The sequence below is a fragment of the Mytilus edulis genome, chromosome 13 (genome assembly GCF_963676685.1).
Source record: "Mytilus edulis chromosome 13, xbMytEdul2.2, whole genome shotgun sequence".
Classification (NCBI taxonomy): domain Eukaryota; kingdom Metazoa; phylum Mollusca; class Bivalvia; order Mytilida; family Mytilidae; genus Mytilus; species Mytilus edulis.
Genome location: NC_092356.1, coordinates 20,433,275 through 20,460,132, shown reverse-complemented (window position 1 = coordinate 20,460,132; position 26,858 = coordinate 20,433,275). Strand labels below are relative to the sequence as shown.

General features: G+C 32.1%; 1 protein-coding gene across 1 annotated transcript; it reads left to right on the top strand.

Annotated features, from left to right (window-relative positions):
* The first annotated feature begins 258 nt into the window (after positions 1–258).
* Positions 259–20,829, top strand: LOC139501587 (uncharacterized). The gene is made up of 9 exons (XM_071290704.1): positions 259–337; positions 927–1,067; positions 12,638–12,679; positions 13,100–13,176; positions 14,942–15,019; positions 16,997–17,141; positions 17,801–17,880; positions 18,866–18,977; positions 20,550–20,829. Exons 1-9 carry the CDS (start codon positions 316–318, stop codon positions 20,780–20,782), a joined length of 930 nt encoding a protein of 309 aa, XP_071146805.1. The 5' UTR covers positions 259–315; the 3' UTR covers positions 20,783–20,829.
* Positions 20,830–26,858: the final 6,029 nt, after the last annotated feature.

The following is a 26,858-nucleotide window of genomic DNA, read 5'->3' as shown; positions in this document are numbered from 1 at the left end:
GCGTCCAAAACACTTGATACTTTTGTGTATTAATACAACCTTACAACAAAAAGAAATCCCTTTTTTATAAAAGATAATCTGCTGTTTATAGAAGACGTCCAGGTATGGTCACATTTACAAATAGTAGTCAAGCTGTCTGGGAACTAGTTAAATGAAGTATTTGTTACATTTATACAACATACATACATCATAAATGTAGACCTATACTCTGGAGAAACAAATCGTGTCACATAATTAGATAAGGTAACATATATAGCACGGAAAGGTTCAAATGGTTTATTATATAGAACAAGAATTATAACTTGAACGTGGATTATGTGTAAAATTATTCTTCTTGGTAAATAGTTTAATGTTATATACTATGATACCTTTCGTACGATCGATACAGATGTGAAGGGAAAAAAAACACGGAGGAAAAAAATGCGGTATATCATCTTAACCTTTAATAACAATACGAGCATTCACATTATTTTTCATAATTCATAAAAACAGTCGAACAGTATACAACATACCAATCCAAACACTTAAAAAGTGAACAATATTTGAAATAAACGGGACAGATCTCGCGTGTTCTGGATAATAACGCAATCCCATTTTAACAGTCAGGATAAATGTAAAAAATGTTTCAGATAAATTCAATACTAGTATGTTAAAAATAATCTTCAATTACAATTCATAATTTGTTAAGATATTTCAGTCGATCAACACATACTAGAAAAGAATGGAAACATCGGGCTGATGGTGGGTGTATCTTTCATTTATACATCAAAACAAAGAAAAATGATAGATATATTGGTAGGTATGAGCAATTGTTTTCTTCAGTTCTAATCAGAATTGGCATTTCCCACAAATATCCATTTATTCATATTGTGAAATGGGATATACTTGTATAATTTGTTTGGTAAAAGTATTTTTCATTTCAATAGCATTAGCAATTTTTGTAACAACGGCAGAAATATGTGAAGATGTAGATACTACAGCATGTGAAAGGGTTAAACTCATCAGACCTGGCATGTGCAGTGAACCATATATGTCAAAACAGTGTAAGAGGCATTGTGGAAATTGTCGTAAGTTTCCAATATATCACCATATTTGTTTAATCGTTTATGTAGAACAAATCAGGTCGTTGGTTTGGAATATCATCATAGCATATCAAAAAGTAAAAACACAAAAATACTGAACTCCGAGGAAAATTCAAAAAGGAAAATCAAAAAAAAGGAGGCATCTAAATGTTTCCTTAAAATACAGTAAAATACGGTAAAAGGTTGACTCAGAGTTACAGCCATAATGTTTTGAGTTTGTTATGAATATTAGACTAAGTTGGCAATCAAATCACACCTCCTTTTGACACCCTTGGCTTTCAACTGTTGATTTTTTTTTTATTGTATGGAGTGAAGATTAATCCGTAAAATCGATTTGAACGAATACGCCATTTGGTATTCGTAATATAATTATTTCCTTGTATTATTGACGCGATACATTGTATATGTGCTATGATTGTCACAATGCAGTATAAAAAAGCACATTTAATATTATTTAGAAGAAACAGCTGAATCTGAAAAATTATCTGAAAATTTTGTTAGAATAAAATGGGCAATTATGATATTTAGCTGCCAATTCCATTATTCGTAAAACAGTTTACATTTTTTATATTATCATTATTGGCATCTGGACGAAATAAAAAGGCGACAAAAAGAAATGTTCCTTCAATGGTCTCTTCAACACAGTAGCATCAGTTTCGATTCTGATATAATTTGTAATGAAATTGTCATGAATCTTCCGTTCACGAATTAAGAAATTTTAGGAAACCATGGTTTAAACACGCAAAGTTGACATTAGGTGAATTAAGCAATGTTTAGGTTATTTTTAAAATGCAGCTGGTTCAGTTCAGAATATTTATGGGTTTGTGAGTTCCTCATTAATGTAGATACACGCGGGTACGTTAAGGCAGTTTTTCTATTTCTTCCCCGGATTTTTTACCAAGTGCTGATAACTCTATGTTCCTCACTATTATTCATTACGTCATCAGATAAACCTCAGCGTCGCAAGGCTACATTTGTTAGTAGCACTTCTTTAGACGCCCAACTGTTAATAAAACTATTGAAATATGATGCATGTATATTGTTGTGACTGATATTTAACCTCATATTCAAAGATTTACGTAAGGTTTATTAAAATTTAGCTGTATCGCGGATTAGGCCGTGCCTACTTTTATCAAACGACCAATCAAATTTTGTCGGTGTCGTAAAGATGCTTGCAGTATGAATGAATCGAGCACCTGTCTTGTTTTTCAACAGAAAGGAATTGTCGTGTAAAAACGTGAAATGTGCTTTTGTAGTTTATTTGGCAGCATAGTCAGTGTTGATAGCAAGAATGATCGTTTTCAATAGGTAAGTTGTAATTCAAGCGATAAATACTCGTATTTACATAGAATTAATCGCAGAATGTCAATTTTAACGGGCAACCACGAGTGAAATGCCATGCTGTCGCAAGATTAATCATCCGGCGACAAAATGTCCCCTATATATGATTGATTCTAATTGAATAAGTAGTGTTATTAAGCGTGAAGTATTTGAGAGACCCCCTTGCGGCATTAGTCCAAGACTTCGATGGCGCAGGCGATGATACCAGTGTAATGTGATGTTTAGTAAACGTGCGCTTGTTTCTGTCAAAGGGGGGTTACTATCCACACTTGTACGAAAAATCACCAAATTTCGTACGAGTGAGCACGTGGATAGAAACCCCTCCCCATTTACAGAAAACAAGTGCCTGTGACAGAAAACGATATGTGATATTGCCACATGACTTGAACAAGTATATTGTTGACTGTAAAGCAATGCATGCATACTTTTTTCTAACCAGTAAATAACTATCATTTCCGTATAGTCTGCTATGTACACGGTTATTAGATGTTTCCCTGGAATAAGCAGTGCACTAAAAAATTGTCCGAATAGTAAGGAGTAAGAAGACCAGTATTCCCACATGTAATTTTGTTGTGTGTCTGAGCACGGGTTTTCCAAAATTTACTAGTCCGAATGAAACTTTACTATAGTCTAGGGCATCGGACTAGTTGCTAACTGTCCTGCAGATTAAATACGTGCGGAAAACTATCAAAAATGTATAAACATTAACCAAAGGTCATTATAATTTCAATTACTTGTACATGTACATGTATATATATGAAAAGCCCTGACATTTTTCTCACCCAAAAGTCTTGCTGTAAGTAATCATTACTGCTAAAATAAACCACTCCAAGGGTGATGTAATAGAATCTCTGGGGCACCGCCCATCCATTAAGTATTGAAATTGTCTTCTTGGAAATGATGGGTTTTTCTTATTATAGGTCATTTCTGGAATCATGTCTTTCACCGGAAAAGATCGTCAATTTCGCACGCCTTTATGACGTCATTTGCCAGACAAAAGGCGCGCCTGTATCCCTGCTCTCTTAAAAGTTTATAGCACTTTCATAATCGTCATTCCGTAGGGTAGTACATGTATAGAATTAATTAATATTCCGTAAGTACATTATCGTATGACTGAAAGGGGGGACCATCCTTTCAGATTTCAATTTCCTATATATTTTGTGCAGTTTAAAATAAAACCTGTTCACCCGTTTGATCAACATGTGTAGAAAATTTCTATGCATACATTTTTGCCAAGTGGTGATAGAAGTCACATGACAGAATCGTCTTATTTGCCTCATTTGTAGTCATACATCATCTCCTTGTTTTCCCATACAGTCTAGTTGCTACCTTTTTTCCTATGATATAATATATTATCTGTTCTGTAAATAAGAAAGGAACCTTACTGCTACAATCCATCAAAGTACATGTAGCTTAAGACATGTAAGATAGGAAATTATTGCACATACTGATAAAAACAGAGAATCGCAAGTAATTATCTTTGAATCTTTACTAAAATTACTAACTGGTAGGACATAAGTGTTAACTTTGAACTAGCTATATATATAGTCTAATATATTGTTGTAATAATGTTCCGAGTTTATCTGTTTATCCGGGTTAGATTTCATTATTACACGCACCATGTGCTGACACATGATAACATCAGAATTCCATGTAGTACAAAATTTGTCAATTTATATGTATGTAATGGATCATTATTTTAACCCACAGCATCAGGGGTACCAAATTATAAACTTAGTTGAATAATTTCAGTGGAAATATATGAAAATAGATCTTTTTGCTTAACTTGCCTCTGTTACAAAAAAAAACTTTTTTACATCTGACAAGTGTCTTTTGTATCTAAATAAGCATTGAAATGGATTATTCCTAAAGTTTAATTTACTTTCGATTGACACAAAAACAAATCAAATATACATTGTACTAGAAATGCAGAATATTAATATTGTCACAAAGATCATAGTGGGTCTCATTGGGGTCTAAGCGTGACGTTGGATTGGCGATTTTTTTGTATGCGTGACACGTGAAAGTCGATTCTTTGTGCAGTGAAAACAGGAAATGAGCGGGGTACGGAAAATTCACAAAAACTTACAATTGCTTACGTACATAGTGTAAGCAGGAAACGGTAATCTGACAAAACAGTTAGCGGATCTGGGATCAGAACCCCCTAACGAGACCCCCATTAGATCCTTATTAAGGCAGTCAAACTGTCATATTTTCACCAACTTATCTTCAGTTTTGTTTACTTTTCCTTATTTGATACATTGTATTAATAACATTTTGCATCCTAAGTAGTATACAATAACATGTTCTAAAAAGGCGAAACCAGGAGAGGGTTGTGTGCTTGTTAACCCCTAAACATATTGTTTTTGTACCAAGTGTTATCAGCTTTAATTTTTTATGAGATGCTGTACATGTATCCGGTAACATCGGCAATGGTCAACATGATAAAGACAAAACTTTAAATGAATCAATAACGCTTAGAAGTGAACATCAATAATTAGGAATATGGGCCCCTGTTTCATTAAAATTAAGAAAAGTTGTCAATTGTTCGTTGATATTTTGTTAATTTGCCATTATTTGGTTCATAAATTGATATCCGACAAATATTAAACTCATTGTCTGTAGTAAATCTATATTGATTGTTCGGGATGTAATCTTCTATGGACTCAGAGTTATCATCTGGAATAACGTTAATGGGATTAATCGTGCAAGTGCACTTGAAACTATCATGGTAGAGTGATAAAAAAATAACTGATTAAAATTTCAATACATGTATATTGTATTAATCCAGTATGAATGAGAACCTATTGTATAGTATATTATATTATTTTAACATTACTGGTTACATGTTTCATGACTGTAAATAACATGAATTCAAAGGCATTTCCCCAAAAAAATCCTCCATAAACAATTAAAAACAAAAACATGAATGTTATATATATTGGTTTCATTTTCTTGATCTATTGTATTTTTAAGAAATTTATTTGCCTCCATTTTCAAAATGTTGTTTGTTTAATTCCCGCCAAAATTTAATGGCTAACATCTCGAAAACAAGCACATAGACATATATATTGTTTTGCTCTTTTGATTCCTTTATTAATCACCCATCAATAAATACAGATTGACATGTATCATTTGTTTCATTCAAATTGCAACATATATTTCATGTATATATTGAATAACACACCTGACTTGAGATTTGTTCTTTTATAGATCAATTTTCCATCTTCCGTTGTTTTGACATGTAATAATGGAAGGACAAATTCAGATGATTGTCCACATTGGTTTACCACATGTCGTCAATGATAGCTTGTTATTTTTTCAAGGATGTTGATCTGAAGTTTGTAGTATCAGGACCTTGCATTCGGAATTCAGGCTCATCCACAGAGTGCCACCATATATTATATCCTGGAAGCAAAACGTCAGCAATGCGCTCAAGGTGTGACTGGAAAAGAGAGGAATTGATTCCAAAAATCTCTTTTGAAAAGATGGTGTTTTTCCGCTTTGAAAGTAATTTTGATTGTTGGCTTATGACAGAGTTCTGTTTAGAGAAGGAGCATATACGGTTTTCCGTTTGCTGGCTGTTAAATCTTAAAATGGTGTTGTCAACGATCCAACCAGGTTTTCGGTTTGTTGTACCTTTCGCGAGATGTCTTAGTGATTCAAAAGTTCGTTTTCCTGCTCGGCAAGGATAGATTTCGTAATGATAACTATAAATCGTTTGCAAATGCACAACCAAGCTATGGAAATGACAGCCGTAAAATTTTATCTGTGTCATCTTTACTGGAATTCCTATGATGGAATTAGACAAAACAGCGAACAGAAAAGTTTGATTATACAACCGTAAAATTTGTCTGGGAGCTGTTAGCAATATTAATTATTTCTACTATAGAATTAATAAGTTGTGAAATATCTGACGATATTTTTCCATCCAATTGTACATTTTCTATGAACTTTGAAAGTTTAATGGCCTAAAGACGTACGTCCGATCCCTTAATTTGGTTTTGTCTCCGATGGTGTTGTTACAAAATTTTTCCAACTCTAGTTCATGTGACAATTCTTGTATTATGTTTTGAACTATATTTGAAATGTAATGTAGTAGCTCACACGAGAGTACCTCATAACAGCTAACGTTACTCTCTGTCAAGGATTTGTTTTTCTGGATAATGTAGGAGAAGGGCAGGTGGGCGAGATATTGCATGCAGCAAATCTGACATTTCTTCCTGAAGTCTTGCTCTAGTCTAAAGCCTAAAAGTATCAATACCTCTACATTCGAGTTCTTCAATTAATTCGTCTTTACTTAAATTTTGGAATGGGTTGATATTTGCTTGTTTTATTTTGACCAGACTTTCCCCTTTCAAAAATACTGCCCTGCGGTCTTCCAAATCAGAAGGTGTTCGCTTAAAACAGCATTCCAAATTAATGTGTTCTTAACTATGAACACCGAATAAGTAAGAACAATTTCCCCCTCTCTGCTGACCAGTTTAAAACTGTCGTGCTAGTCCATCTCCGCTGAAAAATCTCAGTTGAAAAGTATATGGTATTCCATCAAATATTACTCATATCCTCAGTTCCTCTATATCTTTAGTTCTGGTATGTGTATACGATACTTGTTCGGTATTCTTTGAGCCTGCAAAAAAAAAATTAAAAATTAAAAACATTTTCTAGTCATAAGTTATATAGAAATTCTATTATTACAATTTTCCAATTTCCAAAATAACTGAGTATATATAAAACTTGCAGAATTTCAACATTTTATAGACTTTAACAGTGCTTGTTCAAAATATTTATGAAATAAATGAAGTAGGTACAAATACATTTATACATGATGTATTTAAACTAGAAATTAAAATTTATTTTGTTCTAGACCTTAAACATTGTTAAAATTTTAATTTAAGAAAACAATTAACAAAGGATTTTAGATATGTGCTAAAATATTGTCCAACAAAACCCATAGTTATTCATGTTACCAGCGCATCGATTTGAGTCTGGTCAGCAAATTGAGGGATATTTAGAAGTCCTTGGTTGTTATAAGTAATTGTATAGATTTTATAATATTGTTTGGCCTCATTTTCATACGTTTACTTCACTGGTAATGTTGATTTATTGCGATTATGTTTAAATCTCTTAGCACAAAGTTTAAATTATTTGGTGTATAGGCGAGTGTAATATTTGAAAAAGACGTCTAGTTAAGGACTTTAATGCACCCATTTAATACACGGCTAATTTCTTTTTTAAATGAAAGAATAATGATTTAACTTTGATTTTTGCCTGGTCGTCACAAAATCGTCATTGATTCCGCTATTTGTTGGTTTGTCTCTCTAATTAATGTCATAATTTTGTTCTTTCTTCAACGGCCGATTCTCTAGGTGACATGTTCATAACTTCTGCTAACGTTTTCTCAAAATTAATGTTATATTGGGTTTGAATAATTGGTTCTAAATCTTTAATACCATTTTGAACTGTCTCCCCCCTTTGATGAAGACGGTGACACAATAGTCTCATTGATGTTGTTTAAAAGGTCTTTACATGGCTGTACTAATAATGAAGCGTGAGAATATGTCTAATACAGAGATGATATGCTGCCATGGGTGGTCAAACAGGTGGAGCAATCTTGCAATTTGTGGCTTTCTTTTCATTTTCTGAAAGTTTAAGCCAATTAAATACAGAGAAGTTATCAGTAAACCTCATTTTTTCACCAGCTTTGCCATTAGGCACAAAATATTTGCTGTTTGTTACATAATTTTGAAGTTTAGGGAGATGGTTTTTGAATATGTCATATGATGGTATCTGTAGATTTCTGTATTTTGTCATAAAAATGTTGCAGTTTTCATGCCTCTGCCGAATTGATATACTATTTACTTTACAAAATTTGATCTAGTTTTGAAATTATCGTAAGTATTAAAAAAATCAATTACTGCACTGTTTTTCGTTGATCTGGCAAAAATAACCTTTGAAAAGTTGAAATGGAAATAAAATATGAAAGAGTGGAATACACATTAAAAGTTATTGTGGTAAGTTATGACATAATATAACCAAATTTGCCTCCTGTAATCAGTATGGCTGCTATGTCCTCGAATGATCCCTAATTAATGGAAAAGCCCCTTCCTACGCAGAAAAAAATATATCCATAAAAAGGCAAAAGACGCAGGGAAAACAGGTGAAAAAAATATACTTAATCATTAAACATACAAGTGAAATTTACATCATGTTATTGCAATGATAAATGGTTGGGATATATTTTCCTCAACTGTATATGGGACATTATACATGTACATGTATACCAAATTGTTAATTTATACACATTAACACCCTTCAAAAAAAAAATAGTATTTCAACAATATTTCACTCAAAAGCACTCAATAAAAATGTTGTCTCTTGTGTGTGAGGGTTTATGTTAGTGTTTTTCAGATAATAATAGGGCCATTAAATTGGCTTATTTTCAGTGAAAAGGTTTACTCTATATTTATAGTAAAGTTATATCATAAATGATTTATATATGCATACACAATTTTATTCTCAAATATGAAGTTTTATAAATATTTAATGAAGATTGAAAGAATCCTGGGCCTTAAATATGATGACTCAGCATAAATTCACAGTTTACAGTATGCATAGTTTACTTCAAGTCCTGGATACACAAAATGAATTCATTATATTTGCATATTTGTAAGCTAAATTACTAAGAAGTGCTTATATTTACTCTTCGCAGTCATTGAAACGCATAGATCTGTCCTGAATATTATTTATGGGGTGTTTGTGTCCTTTCGATAATCCAAAATAAGCCGCAACACCTAAATCAGTTTTTTTTTATCTCGACGGCATAATAAATACAAGCTAGATAAACAAAAAAAACCTGACAATAGTGTGTTCTTTCCTGAATATGTACTAAATATTCCAAATTGCTAGACACAGCAGAATGATTTAGGAAATTGGAGGCCCCAGGGGCAAAAAAACAGAGAAATTGCCTACCCAAGGGTCATAAAACAAATACTTTAAATTGTAAATGGTATGATTTTATGATTTTAAAGATCTTGATATAGAAAACAATAACTATGCTTCGAAGTTTTGCAAAAATAAGATGTTAGCAGTCATCTCTATAAAATTTTAAGTGAATTTATATCTCAGACTTGTATCTGCATACATACAGTTATTGCAAATATGGCTTTGTTTGAACTATTCTAGTATATATATTAGCTAAATTGTGTCAGATATATGGTTACAGATGACACTGTTGTGACAAGAATTCTAAATTGACCATTTGAGGCAGAAAATGTGTACTTTAATTGACATACAGTAAGATGTGGACTGGAGACAGAGGCTGAATTGGATACTTTATATAATATTGAATGTTGTAATGATTTTCTGCTAAACATTGCATTTATAGAATTCTGATATGCTTTCAATATATGTTATCAAAACAGTTTTAAACAGGTTCTAGGCATTTTTTATCAGAAAATATGCAAATAAGGTAAGCTGGCAATAATTAAAGTCTTGTTTTCAAATTCGTTAAAAATTTAAAACTGAGGAGGGGGTATAAAATGTACAGTAAAGAAAAACTTAGAGTATATGCAGTGATTTCTTTAAGGCTATAATGCTGATAAATGAGTATTAATGTGAGAAAAACTGATTTTAAAGAGTTTTCTATTTGAATAAATGTTTGTATAGGTTGCACTTTGTAAATACAGCTGTTTCTCAAAACACGCTTCTTTTGGGGAGATCTTGAATATTCATAGAAAAATAGTTTTGTTTACATACTTGATCCCAGTTATGCTCTCTGTGTTCCATCTCACACAGACATAACTTGGGAATGTTAACAGTAAATATACATGTGCATATTGTTTACATTGAAATCTGTGATAACCTTTCATTCGAGGTAGGGGTAATTAAGAAAATTAGTGTTAGTTTAAACTCTTAGAAGTTCAGGTCATATAAACGTTGAAAATATACCGCATAGCCCTATATTTTGACCTATAAAAAAAATTATGGTGCATATGAACTTTCAATTCTAGGATAAGATTTTTTTCAAAACTTCATAGTAAAAGTGGTAAAGTTTTAGCCATAAAAGGAGTATTTATGGAAAATTGCATTGTCAATATTAACAGTTATGCAACCGTAAGCATTTCAGATTCAGATAAATCCAGACGGTTTTTTTTAAATGCTGTTTGATTTGATGTATGTCTCTTAAATATACACATGGAAAAAAGTATTGCAACACCTAATTGAAATTGAACTTAAAAAACACTCTTTATTTTTTTGTGATATAATTTGGTAAAATAGAAGTAATTAAACATTATTTATGTATCACCTGAGTTTAATCAATAAATATCGACTCGATGAGTTTTTATCTGCACATGCAGCTACTGTACCCGTAAACAGCAAAACAGCTGTTTTTATCCTCATTGTTTTCAACACTAAAAAATAACCAAGTTTTTTAAGTTATGTGATTGACACCTTGTAATGGGTCCTTGACAACTTTTAACTGCAGCAAGATGGCATATTATCAGCATAACAGAAGCAGGGGTGTTGTTGTAACGACTGAACGTATTTTTGGTCATCACCATTCCACTATAAGTCGTTTTGAGAATAAAAATCAGGCAATAAACGCTGTTAAGACCTTCCGAGAAATCAAGCATAATGAAGGTTGGTCAGAAGGAAACCAATTGCATACAAGACAATCTTAAAAAGAGAGTGGTGGCCATCCAGGAAGCTTTTAACAAGAACTGTTCGAGATCGACTCATCGCTACTGGTTATCGTGCGATAAGACCATTTCGGAGACCTTTGCTAACGAACAGACACACAGTTTTCTGTATCCAATGTAGTGCAGAGCTCGCCAAAGTTGGAAATTAGCATCGTGGAGGAAGATCCAATGTTCAAATGGAATTCGGTTCATCTTCCTTGGCCCGATCGTAGCCCGAATTTGAACCATATCGAGCATATTTTGGACACTATTTGGCGGAAAGTGCGCGAAAGGACACCCCAGTTCAAACACATCATGACATAAACAATGTCCTTCATCAGAAATGGTTGCTGCTACCTTAGTAACAAATTAGTCGATTTATGGAAGCAATCAGAAGACGTTTAGATGCAGTTATCCGTTTGAATGGAGGCTGCGCACAAAGTACTAATTCTTTGGCGTATAACGATCAACCATGATGTGAACAGTCATCAGAAGATTAATTTTGAAATGTCTGACATTGCAAAGTTCGACTACAGTAAAAGTTGTAAAATGCATTTTTTTGTACAAATAACACATCATTTTGTTATTAAAATTGTGGTTATATAAATCTTTTTTTTTTTCAAACATTTTTTGTTCGTTTCAATGCCAATGTTATCATAAACTATGTTTCAATAATATTATACACATATTTTATTATATTTCATTTAAAAAAGAGGCTGATTTTTCAAGTTTTAAAAAATCAAAGGTGTTTCAATACTTTTTTCCATGTGTATAGTTTAATTGATTCATTTATTTTTTTATTACATAGAGCAGCAAGTTAATTAAAAGAGGGGCGAACGATACCGGAGGAACAGTCAAACTCATAGATCGAAAATAAACTGATAGCGCCTTGTCCAAATTTGTACTGTCATTTAAAATGTAAACGTGCACAGAGACATGTTCTGATATATATATATATATATATATATATATATTTATTTTTTGTCTTATGTTTAGATTTGTCTAATTGTCTATTTCACACAGCTTCAGTTTTTACTTTTTTTCGTTTTATTCATGAGGCAGGTATAAACGTATAAAATGAATTTGTTAATAACATATAAGTTATAGTGCAATTGTATACCCGAAAAATGAGTAAACATTTATTGTCTGTTGAAATACAACTTTTTGTTAGAATAACTGAAATACTGTTATATATATATATACTGTGAACCACTCATAAAACCTGCAAATTCTTAACAAATGTCTAACATCTATTAATTTTTAAAAATGTTATAGAACGATTTAAATTGTATTCGACTTCCCTACAATAACTTGTGAAATATTGCAGACAAAAAAAGACTCGAATTCCTTTATTATTAAGTTGCGGTCAGATTTCTTGTTCAATTTGTATAAGGACTGCGTTGTAAACGTGTTTGTCCTTTCGTTAGTTTTCTTTTTTTCATGACATTGTTAGTTTCTATTGATTAAGATGTTTGGGTTGTCTATTATGTACTGAGAAACCAAGTGTAAACAATCTTGTTTTTCTCATTATAGCTTTAGCGAAAAGAAACCCAGGCACAGCTAGCCAAGAGAGTCGTAAGTTATTCTTACTCATTAGTAAAATCGATGTCTAAATATACACGACCAAAGAACAACTTAAAAATTGATGATATAGATAGGTTGAATTGACATAAAAGTACGTAAAGAGGCCAACATCTATTATATATATATATATAGAGATTGTTAACTACGGTATTGATGGCCAGTTGAGTCTCAACAAGTTCACAAAGTTAATGAATATTTGTAGATTTATGGTAAATGCTTTGAAATGGGGAGGGGTTATATATGCAGTTTTGTGTGGACTAGTTTATTTGTTTGATTTATACATGTTATACTACATTTGTATTTGAAAACAAGTATTACAAGCACACGAGTTTGGTTATTATTACGTATTACAAGTCAGTTTTCAAATCGTGTTGAATATCAAGTTGGAATGTAAACAATTTCCTTTCTCAGTGACCTGCTACCAGTGCTCAAGGCATCTTGCAACTCAAGACTTATGCACGAAAACTACACAATGTCAGTCTGGATACGTAAGCATATCTCTATTTTTTCAGTTGAATAGAACCATAACCATATAGCCTTTATATGTAATACAAAGATATAGAAGGATGTGGTATGAATGCCAATGACAGAAATCTCCATCCAAGTCACAATTTATAAAAGTAAACCGTTATAGTTGAAGGTACGGTCTTCAACATGGATCCTTAGCTCACACCGAACAGCAAGCTATAACGGGCACCAAAAAAATACTAGTGTAAACCCATTTAAACAGAACAACCAATGGTCTAATATATATAACAATGTATATGTCCTTGTTGATTGCTTGATGAAAAGTTTTCTGAATATCACGTGCTTCATTTATGGTGGGTTAGTTGGTCGGTGTGTGTATTATTGTCTAATCCTTAATAATTGATAGATTTATTGACAGTTTCCATAACGTGAAGATATGCATATTTCAGTTTGATTAAATCATTAATAATTGCTTGATGTCCAGAGAAAAGTTTTTATTGAACATTTTGTAATCAGAGAAATGTGTAAAATTAATACCTTCATACATAATAGAGATTCGTCAGAGACCGCGTCCTGAACTAAATACTGAAAATCATCTTATTTTCGCGGATACTTTATTTCGCGTTTAACCCGTTCTAGTCCACTTTGCGGTTATCAAATTTCGCGACTTTCTTATTTTCTTGATGTAGTTTAATAAGAAAATATCCACATTTTAGATATTTTCGACGATTTATTTTCGCGTAATTTGTCTGCTTGTGATCAAAGTCGCGAAAATAAATCATTCGCAAACATAAGTTGGTACATGCACATGGGGTACGGTCTCAAATTATTAGCAAAAAAGAAAAAGAAAAGTTAGTTTCATATTGGAATGTCATAACAATAGAAAACAAATTTTGATATATATAACAAATGTTTAAAACATAACGTTTCAGGATCCCTAGACAGAAATCAAATCCATAAAGAAAAAAAAATTGAGAGGAGGTGCTATTTCTTACATATTCCCATTGAGGTCTATAAATTATCATGAAAAAAAATGTTTGGTAAGGGACAGGGGATGGGTGCTTCTCATGAATAAATGTGATTGTTTTTCGGTTCTTATTGCTTAATAGGATACTTATTTTGTATGTCATTTGTTTGCTATGCGTTTTTTTAATATTATTTCGAAAGGCTTGATAACTTGAATCGACACAAGACATGAGAACCAGCACACACACAAACATGCAAAATGACAAAAGACATTGAAAAAAGAAAAGAAACCAACTATTCAGCTGTTTTCTGTTCTTTGGTCGGGCTGTTGTCTCTTTGTCACATTCCCCATTTCCATTGTCAATTTTATATACATTAAAATACTGTCAATAGATATAGGAAGAGGTGGTATGAATGCAAATGAGACAATTCTCCATCTAAGTCACAATCTATAAAAGTACATCATTATAGGGTAAGATCCGGTTTTCAAACGGAACCTTGGATCACATCGAACGCAAGCTATAAAGGGCCCCAACAAATTACTAGTGTAAAACCATTCAAACAGGAAAAACAACTGTCTAATCTATATAAAACACGAAAAACGAGAAACACTTATGAACCGCATAAACAAACGATAACTACTGAACATCAGATTCCTGACATATGACATGTAAAAACAATTGCAGCAGGATTAAACGTTTTAATGGTACTGTTAAGCAGTTATTAGCCAAATTTCAACAAATCAATACAGCTTGTCTACTAGATGGATGTTATAGTTTTTATTGAACAAATGAAGTTGTCGATAATTTCTATTTGTAGGTTTGTGCCATTAAGAAGACATTATCTGGTGGTCATATATTTTGGCCTTTAATTGAAATGGGATGTATTTTGGAACAGGTATAATAAATTCATTGAAAACTTAGAGGGACCAAACAACTTGATTTGTCTCGTTTAATTTTCATCAAATTTAGAATTGTTTTTTAATTTGACAAAAATGTAGCAAGAATTTTGAACCCTAAAATTTACCATGTTTACAAAAACATTTTTGGGGGAATATAGCAGTTTGTAAAGCATTAATTGTGAGTTGCTTGAATTCTTTTAACTTATACATGTTATAGAAGTTATTTTAAATTAGTGTCATGTTCTCTAATGAGTCATGATTGAATAATCATAAAAAGTACATCGAATTATCATTCTAACCTTTTCTTTTTTGTGCATATAAGCAAAAAGTAAAATCACAAAAATACTGAACTCCGAGGAAAATCCAAAACGGAAAGTCTTATCAAATAGCAAAATTAAACAATAAAACACATCAAATGAATGGACATCAACTTTTATATTCCTAACTTGGTACAGGCATTTTATTATGTAGAAAATGGAGGATTAAATCTGGTTTTATAGCGCTCAACCTTTCACATGTATTACAGTCGCATCAAATTCCATTATATTGACACCGATGCGTGAACAAAACAGACATAATAGGTAAAATTGGCAAATAGGGGTACATCAGTCATCTACGTATCATAATCTCAATTAAACAAAAACAAATAAATTACGTCTCTACATTCAAACAATGACATCTTGTTTGGTCGTTTAATGTTAAGTTTGGATTTGATTTGAAATTAGTATATCACTACTTATCAGTATCTCTTATATATCTGTGTTCATTCAGAAACATTTTCGTTTCTCATATAGGTGAAATACCAGTATTGTTAGGGCAAATCCATCTGTGATACGCCCTATAGAAAAAAAGATGTGTTATGATATATAAAAGGCAATTTTGTTTTCTTACTATTTTCACAATTCAGTTTATCAATCCTTTCTAGTATTCTTGTACAAGCAACTAACGTCTTAACCATTTAACATACATTTCAATTAATCGTTTCATATTTTGATGGAATTAAAACTTGAAATTGATTTATCGATACTTTTCGAGATATTTCATTTCTGTAATAAGTTTTCACACAATGAATTGTAACGATGTAATGATTTAAAAGAGATTGCTTACATATATCTCTGTGATACATTATGTTCTGATTTAACCGATATGGTCACGATTATTGTCAAATTTATCGATTATTAATCGATAGCTTGTACGATTCTAGTGACAGTGTTTACTCTGTTTTGATTTTGTGCGTAATTGATAAGGATAAGTAATTACACATCTTTTTTATACACTGTCAATTACTTCAACAGCATTACATTGTTCAGTTCAGTTTCTTGTATGTTCCTCCATTAGTTGTGGAGCACTACCCAAAGGGTATAATTAATATCAAAATAAATCTAATCACAAGAATGCTGCTAATTGAACTTATGTCCGTTTTTTCATAGATCCACTTTCACAGAAAAATACATGAAATAAGGGGAAGGAAATTAGAAAAAAAAATCAAATCTGATGCTATGTGAAAAACAGAATATACGATTAAATCATAAAATGACAAAACAAAATTAAAGCAGTAAAGTATGAAACTTTATTCACCTAATCAACATATGTATGTTTGCCATTATATATCATTAAGAATTAATAATAATCATTGTAATAATTTGTTTGTAATTATACTACCCCCTTAGGACGTCCTTGATTGACAATAAAATTATTGTATTGTATTGTATTGTATTGTATTGTATTGTATTGTATTAAATTGCATTGCATTGTATTGTATTGTATTGTATTGTATTGTATTGTATTGTATTGTATTGTATTGTATTGTATTGTATTGTATTGTATTGTATTGTATTGTATTGTATTGTATTGCATTGCATTGAATTGTATTGTATTGTATTGTATTGTATGATCATAAGAAAATACCCGTTTCTGAGTGTATTTCTTGAGCTTTCATTGTACCAATAAATAACTCGTGTTTGTTTAAATAGTCTTGTAGCAAGATAGGAAGTGGCTTTGGACGTCGATCAGCAAGTTTTTTTGACCTTACTCCGTATTGTTGTAAAAATAATTTATGTAACGATCATCAACCTGTGGCACCTACTACACTCATGCCTACTATACCGCCAAATCCATGTAAGTAAATGTGTATTAGTTGTTCTAACACAATTATTATGTAAGACATTTTGATACAGTTTTTTTTTCTTCTAAAAACGCAAAATATTAGGAGTAAAATATATAATCTATACACTGTAGGCAGTACGATGTATGAAAAATGACTTATATCTTCATTTGATAATTTCTACTGTCACTTTCACATTTTTGTATTGTTTATTGATCCGTGTTGAAGATTATTAAGTATTATGTGAAATCAACATGTCAGAGTTTGTATTCCGATATATACAAATTATGTTACCCTATCAGATGTCTTAATTTGTAATAATACGAAGCGTATGCACACCTTTCAAAGCAAGAAGAAAAAGAAACATGTAAACTACAGAATAACAACAGACACCTCCAAAACAAGTAAATCTTCATTTCAAGGACTATGAACATAAAAGCATAATGGTTTGTTAAGCAGGCTAGACATGTCATCGTGTCCACTCTTATTGTATGTGTCCTTGATTTGTCATAGTAATCCATTAATGAGATTCGAACGCTGGTAAACTATTTTTGCCTTATCTTGTCAATCTAATAATTCCGACAAGTTTACCTTTATATATGCATGTTCATGAAATAATATAATGTTAAGTAACTATATGTTAATTCAACTATTTTCCAAATGTGTAATATAGATTGTCCAAGTGGATTCCAATATGTCGGTGGGTCGTGTTATTTGGTGAACTTAACTACAATGACATGGTCAAAGGCACAGGTAAATGTTATTTAAGTACATAGTATATAACATACATAAATGACAATATTACGTGATAAATTATCAGGACACTGAAATGCATAAATAAATAATGGAATTCTGATTAAAGGTTGGATGATAGATATTCACACATTTATTATTGTGCTTTTTCACTGAGTATGGATTATCAACCTTTTTGAATGTAATAATGTTAGATTTTACGAAGTAAGTAATAATCATGTTCCCCCATTTCTCTTATATCTTTATTTGATATAAACATTAGAATAAGACAAGATGACTCCACCACTAACCTTTTGAGATAGTAGTACGTAACTATGTATCACCGTACGGTATTCAACAAAGCACAGAGCCAATAGTTATCAAAGGTACCAGGATTATAATTTAATACGCTAGACACGCGTTTCGTCTACATAAGGCTCATCAGTGACGCTCAGATCAAAACAGTTGTAAAGCCAAACTAGTACAAAGTTGAAGAGCATTGAGGACCAACAATTTCAAAAAGTTGTGGCAAATACTGCTAATTAGGTAATCCAATATCATAAATTTAGGTTTAAAAGGACCAGAAATCAGAAATTATTTCAACTTAAATAATCGGAAGTTCTGGATTTTGGCGAATTTCTCTGAACAATTGGTCTTTTATTAATCGAAAGTTTCACTTATTTTAAACAAATTTCAAACGCTTAAACATGTTAAACATAGCACTTTAAGCACTGTTAACATTTTATTATCAAATTTGTCTTTCTATTTTTTGTAAAAGCTTTTGTTATCCCATGTTGATACTGTTTATTTTGTGTTATAGTATTGTTCAGCCGAGGAACAAATAGGAGCACCATAGTATTTTTTTTTCATAAGGGTGTTAATTAAAAGCTCTAACTGTAACAATATTAGTTCATATTGTAAAATTTTGTTCGTGTAGTGTACTGTGATTTGACTTGATAAATTCAAATAAATGCCGTATCTTCTTCGCTTTTATTTTTGATTTAAGGACTTTTGCCGAAGTCACGGTGCACACTTAGCTGATTTCACTACAAAAGATCAGATGGGACATGTACTACGAAAAGCAGTAAAACCACTGTCATCTTATTTTGAACTCCATGGTATAAGTTTTTCTAATTGCTCTATTTTATATTTATTTATAACGAATCTACGTCTTGTCATATGCATGTAATGAATAGCTATATTCATTAATTTATTAAATTTGTGTTTTCTTTTCTGTATAACATTAAGATAACCTTGCAACAATTTAAATGCCTTGACTAATGTTGATTCATTATTTTTAGCCGGATACCAATTTTCGTCGATTTCTTGGGTACAGATGAACCACGAAATTAAATGTTCAATGAATGACGCATGTTCTATAGGCTTGTATGCAGACTTTGACAAAAACCACACAATTAGATATCCATAAAACCAAACTCCGAAACAGTGGTGACGTTGCTTCGCTAAACTATCATTAAAGTGAACGTAGCGTAGTAAAGAGGACGTAACCGCTGTTTCGGAGTTCGCCATAAAACATCAAAGTGTGTCTTTATGCATGACAACTGGTACCCACGATATAAAATATCCAAAGTATGCGACAAGCTTATTAATTATAAATTTAAGTATAAAAGAGTCATAAGATAACAAAACACAATACAAAGAATGAACTCGAATTCAAAAAAGATTATACCTTGTTCAGAAAGAAAATTAAAAAATAGATAAACGGATGTCAAGAACAACTCCAAAGAACAAGAACAACTGAATAACACAAACCAAAAAGCAACTGGCGGCATTTTCAGATAATCCAGTAGAGTAGGTATACAATGCTTGAATACATGTACTTAATAGTTACTAATTGCAAGTATATGTTTGTCAAGTTTCGACAGAACGACATAAGTGCATCTCATTTCAACAATTCTCTGTAAGCGGGGCTTCATATGAGGGTTAAAAAAATCATGATAAGAAATGCATTCTATAAAATATTGTATCAACTGGGAGATATGTAATTTTTTTTATGTTTTGCTGACATTTTGCTACATTAAAAGGGAAATTGTCTTACCCCCGTTATTACTTTAGCTGCGCGAAAGTTTCCGCTTGTAAACATGGTGAGATACAATGTAGTTGGATACTACTTCATCAGGAACGTTCAAATCCCACTAAAAAAGGAAAACACATGATGCATACGAACTTAATATGTTAGGAGCTATACAACCAAAAGGCACATAAAAGATAGGGCAAAAATCAATCCCATCTAAGGCGAAGTATGTAACTAATAATTTCAGACAGGTATGATATAACCCGTACCATTATTGAAGCATTGCCTACTGACAAATGCATATAAACATGGAGTAGGAGTCCTCTATTAAAGAAGTATGTGGTACCCTTGACTTCAAGATCGATGAGATACATGAATGTGCATTTAGGAAAGTCCCAATATATATGTAGCATGAATGTTGATATGATCACGCTACATTGTCCTATTATACTCTATATTAACAACAAAATATTCATACCTTATTCTGAATTAGTATCTACAGTATCTACAGTTCATTTCACGTTTTGTACAAGGCACAAACGAAAGACGCCAACAAGAAAGTGTTCTCGATATCAAACAAATTAAACACACAAAGCTTAAAAACTATGTTTCAGTTTATTTTTTCAGATTTTTAGGGTTTTTTTTCCAACTTCAGATCCGCATTGTTGGATAGATGCTGTATATTCTGACAGCCAACACCACTGGATTTGGTCGCACAGTTCTGCCTTAATTGATTATCATTATTTTACCCAATTAGCACATAGTAGTGGTAAAACTTCAAAGTGTGCATTTGCTACCTATGCTGCGGGTATTACTGCATTTATATTTGAAGTCGATGTTGATTGCAGTCTAAGTTACATTCCTTTATGTGAAGTTAATCCCTTGTAATAACATTAAATAATCGTCGTAATGATAATTGCGAGGATATCAAGAATTATTTTTTTCTTCTTTTTTCCTTAGTTCTTGACCAAATTATACGTTTTTCGACATGATCATTTCGTTCTTTGACAAATAAGTTGATCAGGCTTAATGACGTCACACAACAAAAAGGATGACAAAACAAATTGGATATATTTTGCTAACAAAAAAAATCAAAAATTTAGAGAAACAGATTCTACCGCTGTATGTCATGCAATACGATTTTTGTCTATATCGGATATGTTCCTTACGTCGTAACTACAATCCCCTTCCCTTTCATGAATGTGACCTACCGAATTAGACTTTTTACCGGATTTGTAATCACATAAGCAACACGACGGGTGCCACATGTTGAGCAGGATCTGCTTACCCTTCCGGAGCACCTGAGATCACCCCTAGTTTTTGGTGGGGTTCGTGTTGTTTATTCTTTAGTTTTCTATGTTGTGTCATGTGTACTATATTTTTTCTGTTTGTCTTTTTTCATTTTTAGCCATGGCGTTGTCAGTTTGTTTTAGATTTATGAGTTTGACTGTCCCTTTGGTATCTTGCGTCCCTCTTTTGTCTAAGTTCGACCAGATATTTGTCTTACATGCATGACCTTTTTATTAGTTGTTAGTGGCTTTGAACTGGCTGTCAGTAACTGCGAGTACTCTCAGATGATCTGTACCAAGTGCCTTTTTTGTTGTTGGGATATACAAGTACCCGGCGACGTCCACTTTGTGTAGTATTTGCATTCGTATCTATATAAGCCTTTTGTAACTGATTTTTATAGTTCGTTCTTATGTTTTACTGTTAAACCACTGTCCCAGATTAGGGGAGGGTTGGGATCCCGCTAATATGTTTACCCCGCCACATTCTGAATGTATGTGCCTGTCCCAAATCAGGAGCCTGTAATTCATTGTTTGTCGTTTGTTTATGTGTCACATATTTGTTGTTCGTTAATGCTTTGTATATAACATGCATAAATTATGCCGTTTGTTTGAATTGTTTTACATTGTCATTTTGGGGCATTTTATAGCTTACCATGCGGTATGGGCTTTGCTCATTGTTGAAAACCGTACGGTGACTTATAGTTGTTTGATAATTTCTGTTTTATTCGGTCTTTTGTGAAGAGTTGTCTCATTGGCAATCATACCACATCTTCTTTTTTTTATATTTAGTAACATAATCAAAACGAGGATACCTAAAGCATTCCAAACCTATGAGTTTACTCATAGAATACAATACATTTCAGTCATGATCTCTGTAGTATTCTATAAAGGAAATGCAAAATAAAACAAAAACAATCTTTGAATATGTGTTTATGTGAAATCGTCGATCAAACCACAATATTAATGACATGAACAAACTTTATCTGTTTTTTGTTCATGCATGTAACTTTGTGATACACATGCGCTGTTTCTTTTTGTGATTAGGTACGGCATACTCTTTCTCTGCGTATTTTTGTTAGTGCAACTCAATGACATTTAATACAATATTTGCAATAATTGAAATCAGTTGTTAAAGGTGTCCATGGCACACAAATTAAACCTGAAAAAAAAACCGTTGAAATTAATTCACAAACATACAAATAGCAAACAGAATCGCTCAATATGCATGATGCTACGAACAGAATGGCCTTTCATGCACATCCTCCTTTTGTTTTTGTAATTGAGAAATGATATAAGTAACAGCAGATTTATAATTATGCCTGATTGCACAAGACTAACCGAAATTATTCACAACATGCTTTGAGTTTGAGGAACATTTCAACAATTCAAAAATTCGACAAAACCGTAACTCACGAAGGTTATCCCGAAAAGCGCGTCTGATGCATGCAATATATATCGTGTTAATCCCTTTTTTAACATGTACTATATTTAACACGTATACACTCTTCTTTACCTTTGAAGATCATACATTTCTGTTCTTTTTTTATCTCAAAATAATAATCTTTTGTTGTTATATGGTGTTGTTAAGTATATAACACCTATCTCGTTCTCTATATTGTGTGATACAATATGATGTTACATTTGATGATCATTTACGGTATTCTCGGTTATCACAAAATGTAAAGATAGCTTGTAAAGTGGAGGTTGTACAGAAATAATATATCTGTCGGTAACCAAATCATAGTGATGTGTGTAAGGGTAACAAATTAAGTGGACGTATTTATAAACATATGATTGTCAATTGTATCAATAACTTATAAAATTGGTATGAATATCGCTCATGTCAAATAGTATGTGTCTTCCAGTAAGTTTTAACTACTGTAAACCAACTTATTTTCGCGAGCGATTTATCTTCGCGACATTCGCGTGTAGAAAAATAACGCGAATATGTATAGCTTGGATCAAACTATATCAAGTAGAAAACAAAATCGTGCAATTAAATAGCCGCGAAGTGGACTAGAAATCGTAAAACGCGAAATAAATTAAAGTATCCGCGAAAAAAAGTTGGTTTACAGTATTTGCATATATAAAGACATACTGTTTACTCATTAGTATGTCAATAAAATCATTTCAACGCATATTTGAAACATGGATACTTATAGAAATCGATTCAAGTTGAAATGTAGATTTATATCATTGCCATATTAGCGGATATTTGGGTAGCCATTAAATCAGGTTTAACCTACCATTTTGTCTTAAAATGTCCTGTATAAAGTCAGGAATGTGGCAGTTGTAATCACAGTCAGCTTCTATGTATGTTGTCGTTTGCTTTTGCTGTTGTTGTCAGTGTTTCTTCTGTTCCTCTGTGTCATGTAATAGTTCACGTGTTTCCACCGGTTATCCGACTGTCATACATGAGAGGGGTTTAGCTATCTAAAAAACCAGTTTAAATCCACCATTTGCTACCTAAGATAATGCCTGTACCACGTCAGGAATATGATAGTTGTTTTCCACCCGCTTGGTGTGTTTGAGTTTTTGATTTACTGTTGGATTAGGGACTTCAGATTTTTTATTTTCCTTAGAGTTCAGTAATTTTATCATTTTACCTTTTTTTTTAAATCAAAATATGACTATTGACCATCAAAATACTACTGTTGCTTTTATGTAGGTTAAAAAAACAAGAAACCGTTTTATTTTATTTTCTATCTTATGTTAATTAATAATTAATGTGCAACACTTTTTCATTTTCCAGAGTGTTTTCTAAAGCAGTTATGTTATTAAATGCATGATTCCGAAGAAGAAATATTAGCATCAGCTTATATAAAAGCATATAACGTGTATAATTAACATGTTCATCATTATGTTTCATATTTGCATTTAGTGTTATGTGATATGTGATAGAAATTCTACTCGCGATGATTTGTCAATAAGACATCGGCTTCCTGAATCAATCCCCAAAACTTTTTTCTCCTTATAGCAAGAAAGTACCATAATGAGTTTTTAAAATTTAAATCATATTGGATTAAACGGAGAACAATTTTGATATTAAACATTTGCATGCATTGAAAATAAATAGGCCTTTGACATTCAGCTGTGCTTTTGTATAAGGTACACGTTTACATACTACTTGACAAGTAATAACATCATAATATTCATTAGATGCACTGAAGCTTGCTATTTGATATACGCTCATGAACGCTAAAACTGGTAGGTTAGAATTCAATGAATTATTATATTTTTAGAGCTCTTTGACCAAAAAGAAATTTGTGAGAGCAACAATTTCAACCTAAGAATATCCATAGTTTCTTAATTGCTTATAAATGTTTTATAGCATATATACAAAATAAATAAGTTCAGCTTCTTTATAAGGAAGCTGGCTTGTCATGTTTTGGATTTTTTGTCAGATTTTCGGAATCCTCTGGTTTTATCATTTTGAATGCCTTGAAAAAAATTGCCCGGTGACCTCCATTTTTCTTTTTGAAAATCTTTTACATGTTTAATGATAAACCATCTGTAAAAGTCTTATAAAATTTTAATTACTTTTTAACAGTTTTTGAGAACTTTCACTTGTCAATGATAAAGCTATGAAAAGTCAAGAGAGAATTTTTTCCCGCCAAAACTTCAATGGCTCATATCTCGAAAACAAGCACGGTGACCTAGGTATTTTTATTACTCTTTGGATTCCTTTATCACTTCCCTATCAATATAAACTAGTGCTTTGAAAAGTTAATTACTTTGAAACTGAGAAGCGAACTCCCTTATAAGAAGATACTGAAGATCCGTTTAGGAGGGTCCATTATTCTCCCTGAATTGGTATGCACAAACATCTTCGAGTATTTTTTATCATTATATCTTAGTACGATTCATTTCTGCACGCTGATCACAAGTGTAATACATACAATATGCACTCTTGATGATCTTCACTTATACATGTTATATGAGGGTGCTAAAGGGTCATTTTCGTGCAACGTGTTTGCCATTTTTATTTCACGTGCAGTCGTAAAAGAGTTTCGTTTTTCACCTTGTTTCGTGAAATCGGTACAAGGATCAATGTGCAAGAAATATTTAATTGTTCGTTCATCGAGAAATGGCAATTTTATTTCTCGTTCTTCCGTGTAGATACTCCCTTTACGCCCCTCTTATAATGTACATATCAAACCATGACAAATACAGTGTATTACATAACATTTCATTTTCGTTGCTAGATGAAAGAACAGTAATCAGTTTTTTTTTAAATAAAAATAACACATAATAAATTTAGAGATTACGATGCGAATATATGATTCTTTTTTGTCAGCGCTCAAAACACCTTTATTTTATTTCCTCTACGGTTGTTTGATTTCGCTCTAGCTTAGGCAAATAGTTATCAAAAGTACCAGGATTATAATTTTATACGCCAGACGCGCGTTTCGTCTACATAAGACTCATCAGTGACGCTCAGATCAAAATAGTTAAAAAGCCAAACAAATACAAAGTTGAAGAGCATTGAGGACCCAAAATTCCAAAAAGTTGTGCCAAATACGGCTAAGGTAATCTACTCCTGGGGTAAGAAAATCCTTAGTTTTTCGAATAATTCAAAGTTTTGTAAACAGAAAATTTATAAAAATGACCATATCATTGATATTCATGTCAACACCGAAGTGTTGACTACTGGGCTGGTGATACCCTCGGGGACGAAACGTCCACCAGCAGTGGCATCGACCCAGTGGTGTAAATAGTTATCAAAAGTACCAGGATTATAATTTTATACGCCAGACGCGCGTTTCGTCTACATAAGACTCATCAGTGACGCTCAGATCAAAATAGTTAAAAAGCCAAACAAATACAAAGTTGAAGAGCATTGAGGACCCAAAATTCCAAAAAGTTGTGCCAAATACGGCTAAGGTAATCTACTCCTGGGGTAAGAAAATCCTTAGTTTTTCGAATAATTCAAAGTTTTGTAAACAGATGCCAATACGTGAATGTTTTTTTGACAAATCAATGAAATTAGTATGTAAAAAACGTTTTACTGAAAGTTGACTTATCATTTAACTAGGTTTTGTCATATCTGTTTTAGGTTATTAAGTGAATTATATAGAGCATTGTTTAAAAATGTCGTGAGTGACATTTTCTCTGTTAGGTAGGTCAAAGAAGCTTCTTATCTCAAAACTTTAGCCCAGTTGTCATCATATTTGTATTGATATGAGATACGATTAATATATAATATATCAGTACAGTACAAACATTGTTTAAAAAATGCTGAAAGTGTCGATACACTTAAATTTTTTCATCCCGAATGCATAGTGTTGGGGTTTGACCGCCACTGAAGAATATTATAAAGATGAATGAAACAGTTGTATACCCCTGTTCAATAGTTATTAATCAATTCACCCATGAAATTACCAATGATTCTTTAGATTCTGAAACGACTAATTGTGAGAAAATAATTCATGTTATTGAAATAAAACCGAGGAAAACACACCAACTATAAGAGGAAAAGCAATGGACCCCAGTCTTTGTTTATTTAATTCATCATATGTTTTAATTAATTGAGTAAATGAATAACAAGTTCTCTATTTTTTCCTGCAGTTTTCATATTTCGTGATGGATGTGAGAAGAATATTTCTCCTCACTCCTGAAGTATTTGTTCTCTGCAGATGATTGGTCGGCATTTAGTTATAACGTCAAATTTTCTT

What these genes read in the sequence shown, in the direction of transcription:
- LOC139501587 (XM_071290704.1), top strand. Translation starts at nt 316, where the DNA reads ATGTGTAAAATTATTCTTCTTG. An exon ending in GTGTAAAATTATTCTTCTTG is followed by an intron (nt 338 to 926) that starts GTAAATAGTTTA and finishes TCATTTCAATAG; the next exon opens with CATTAGCAATTTTTGTAACA. An exon ending in GAGGCATTGTGGAAATTGTC is followed by an intron (nt 1,068 to 12,637) that starts GTAAGTTTCCAA and finishes TTCTCATTATAG; the next exon opens with CTTTAGCGAAAAGAAACCCA.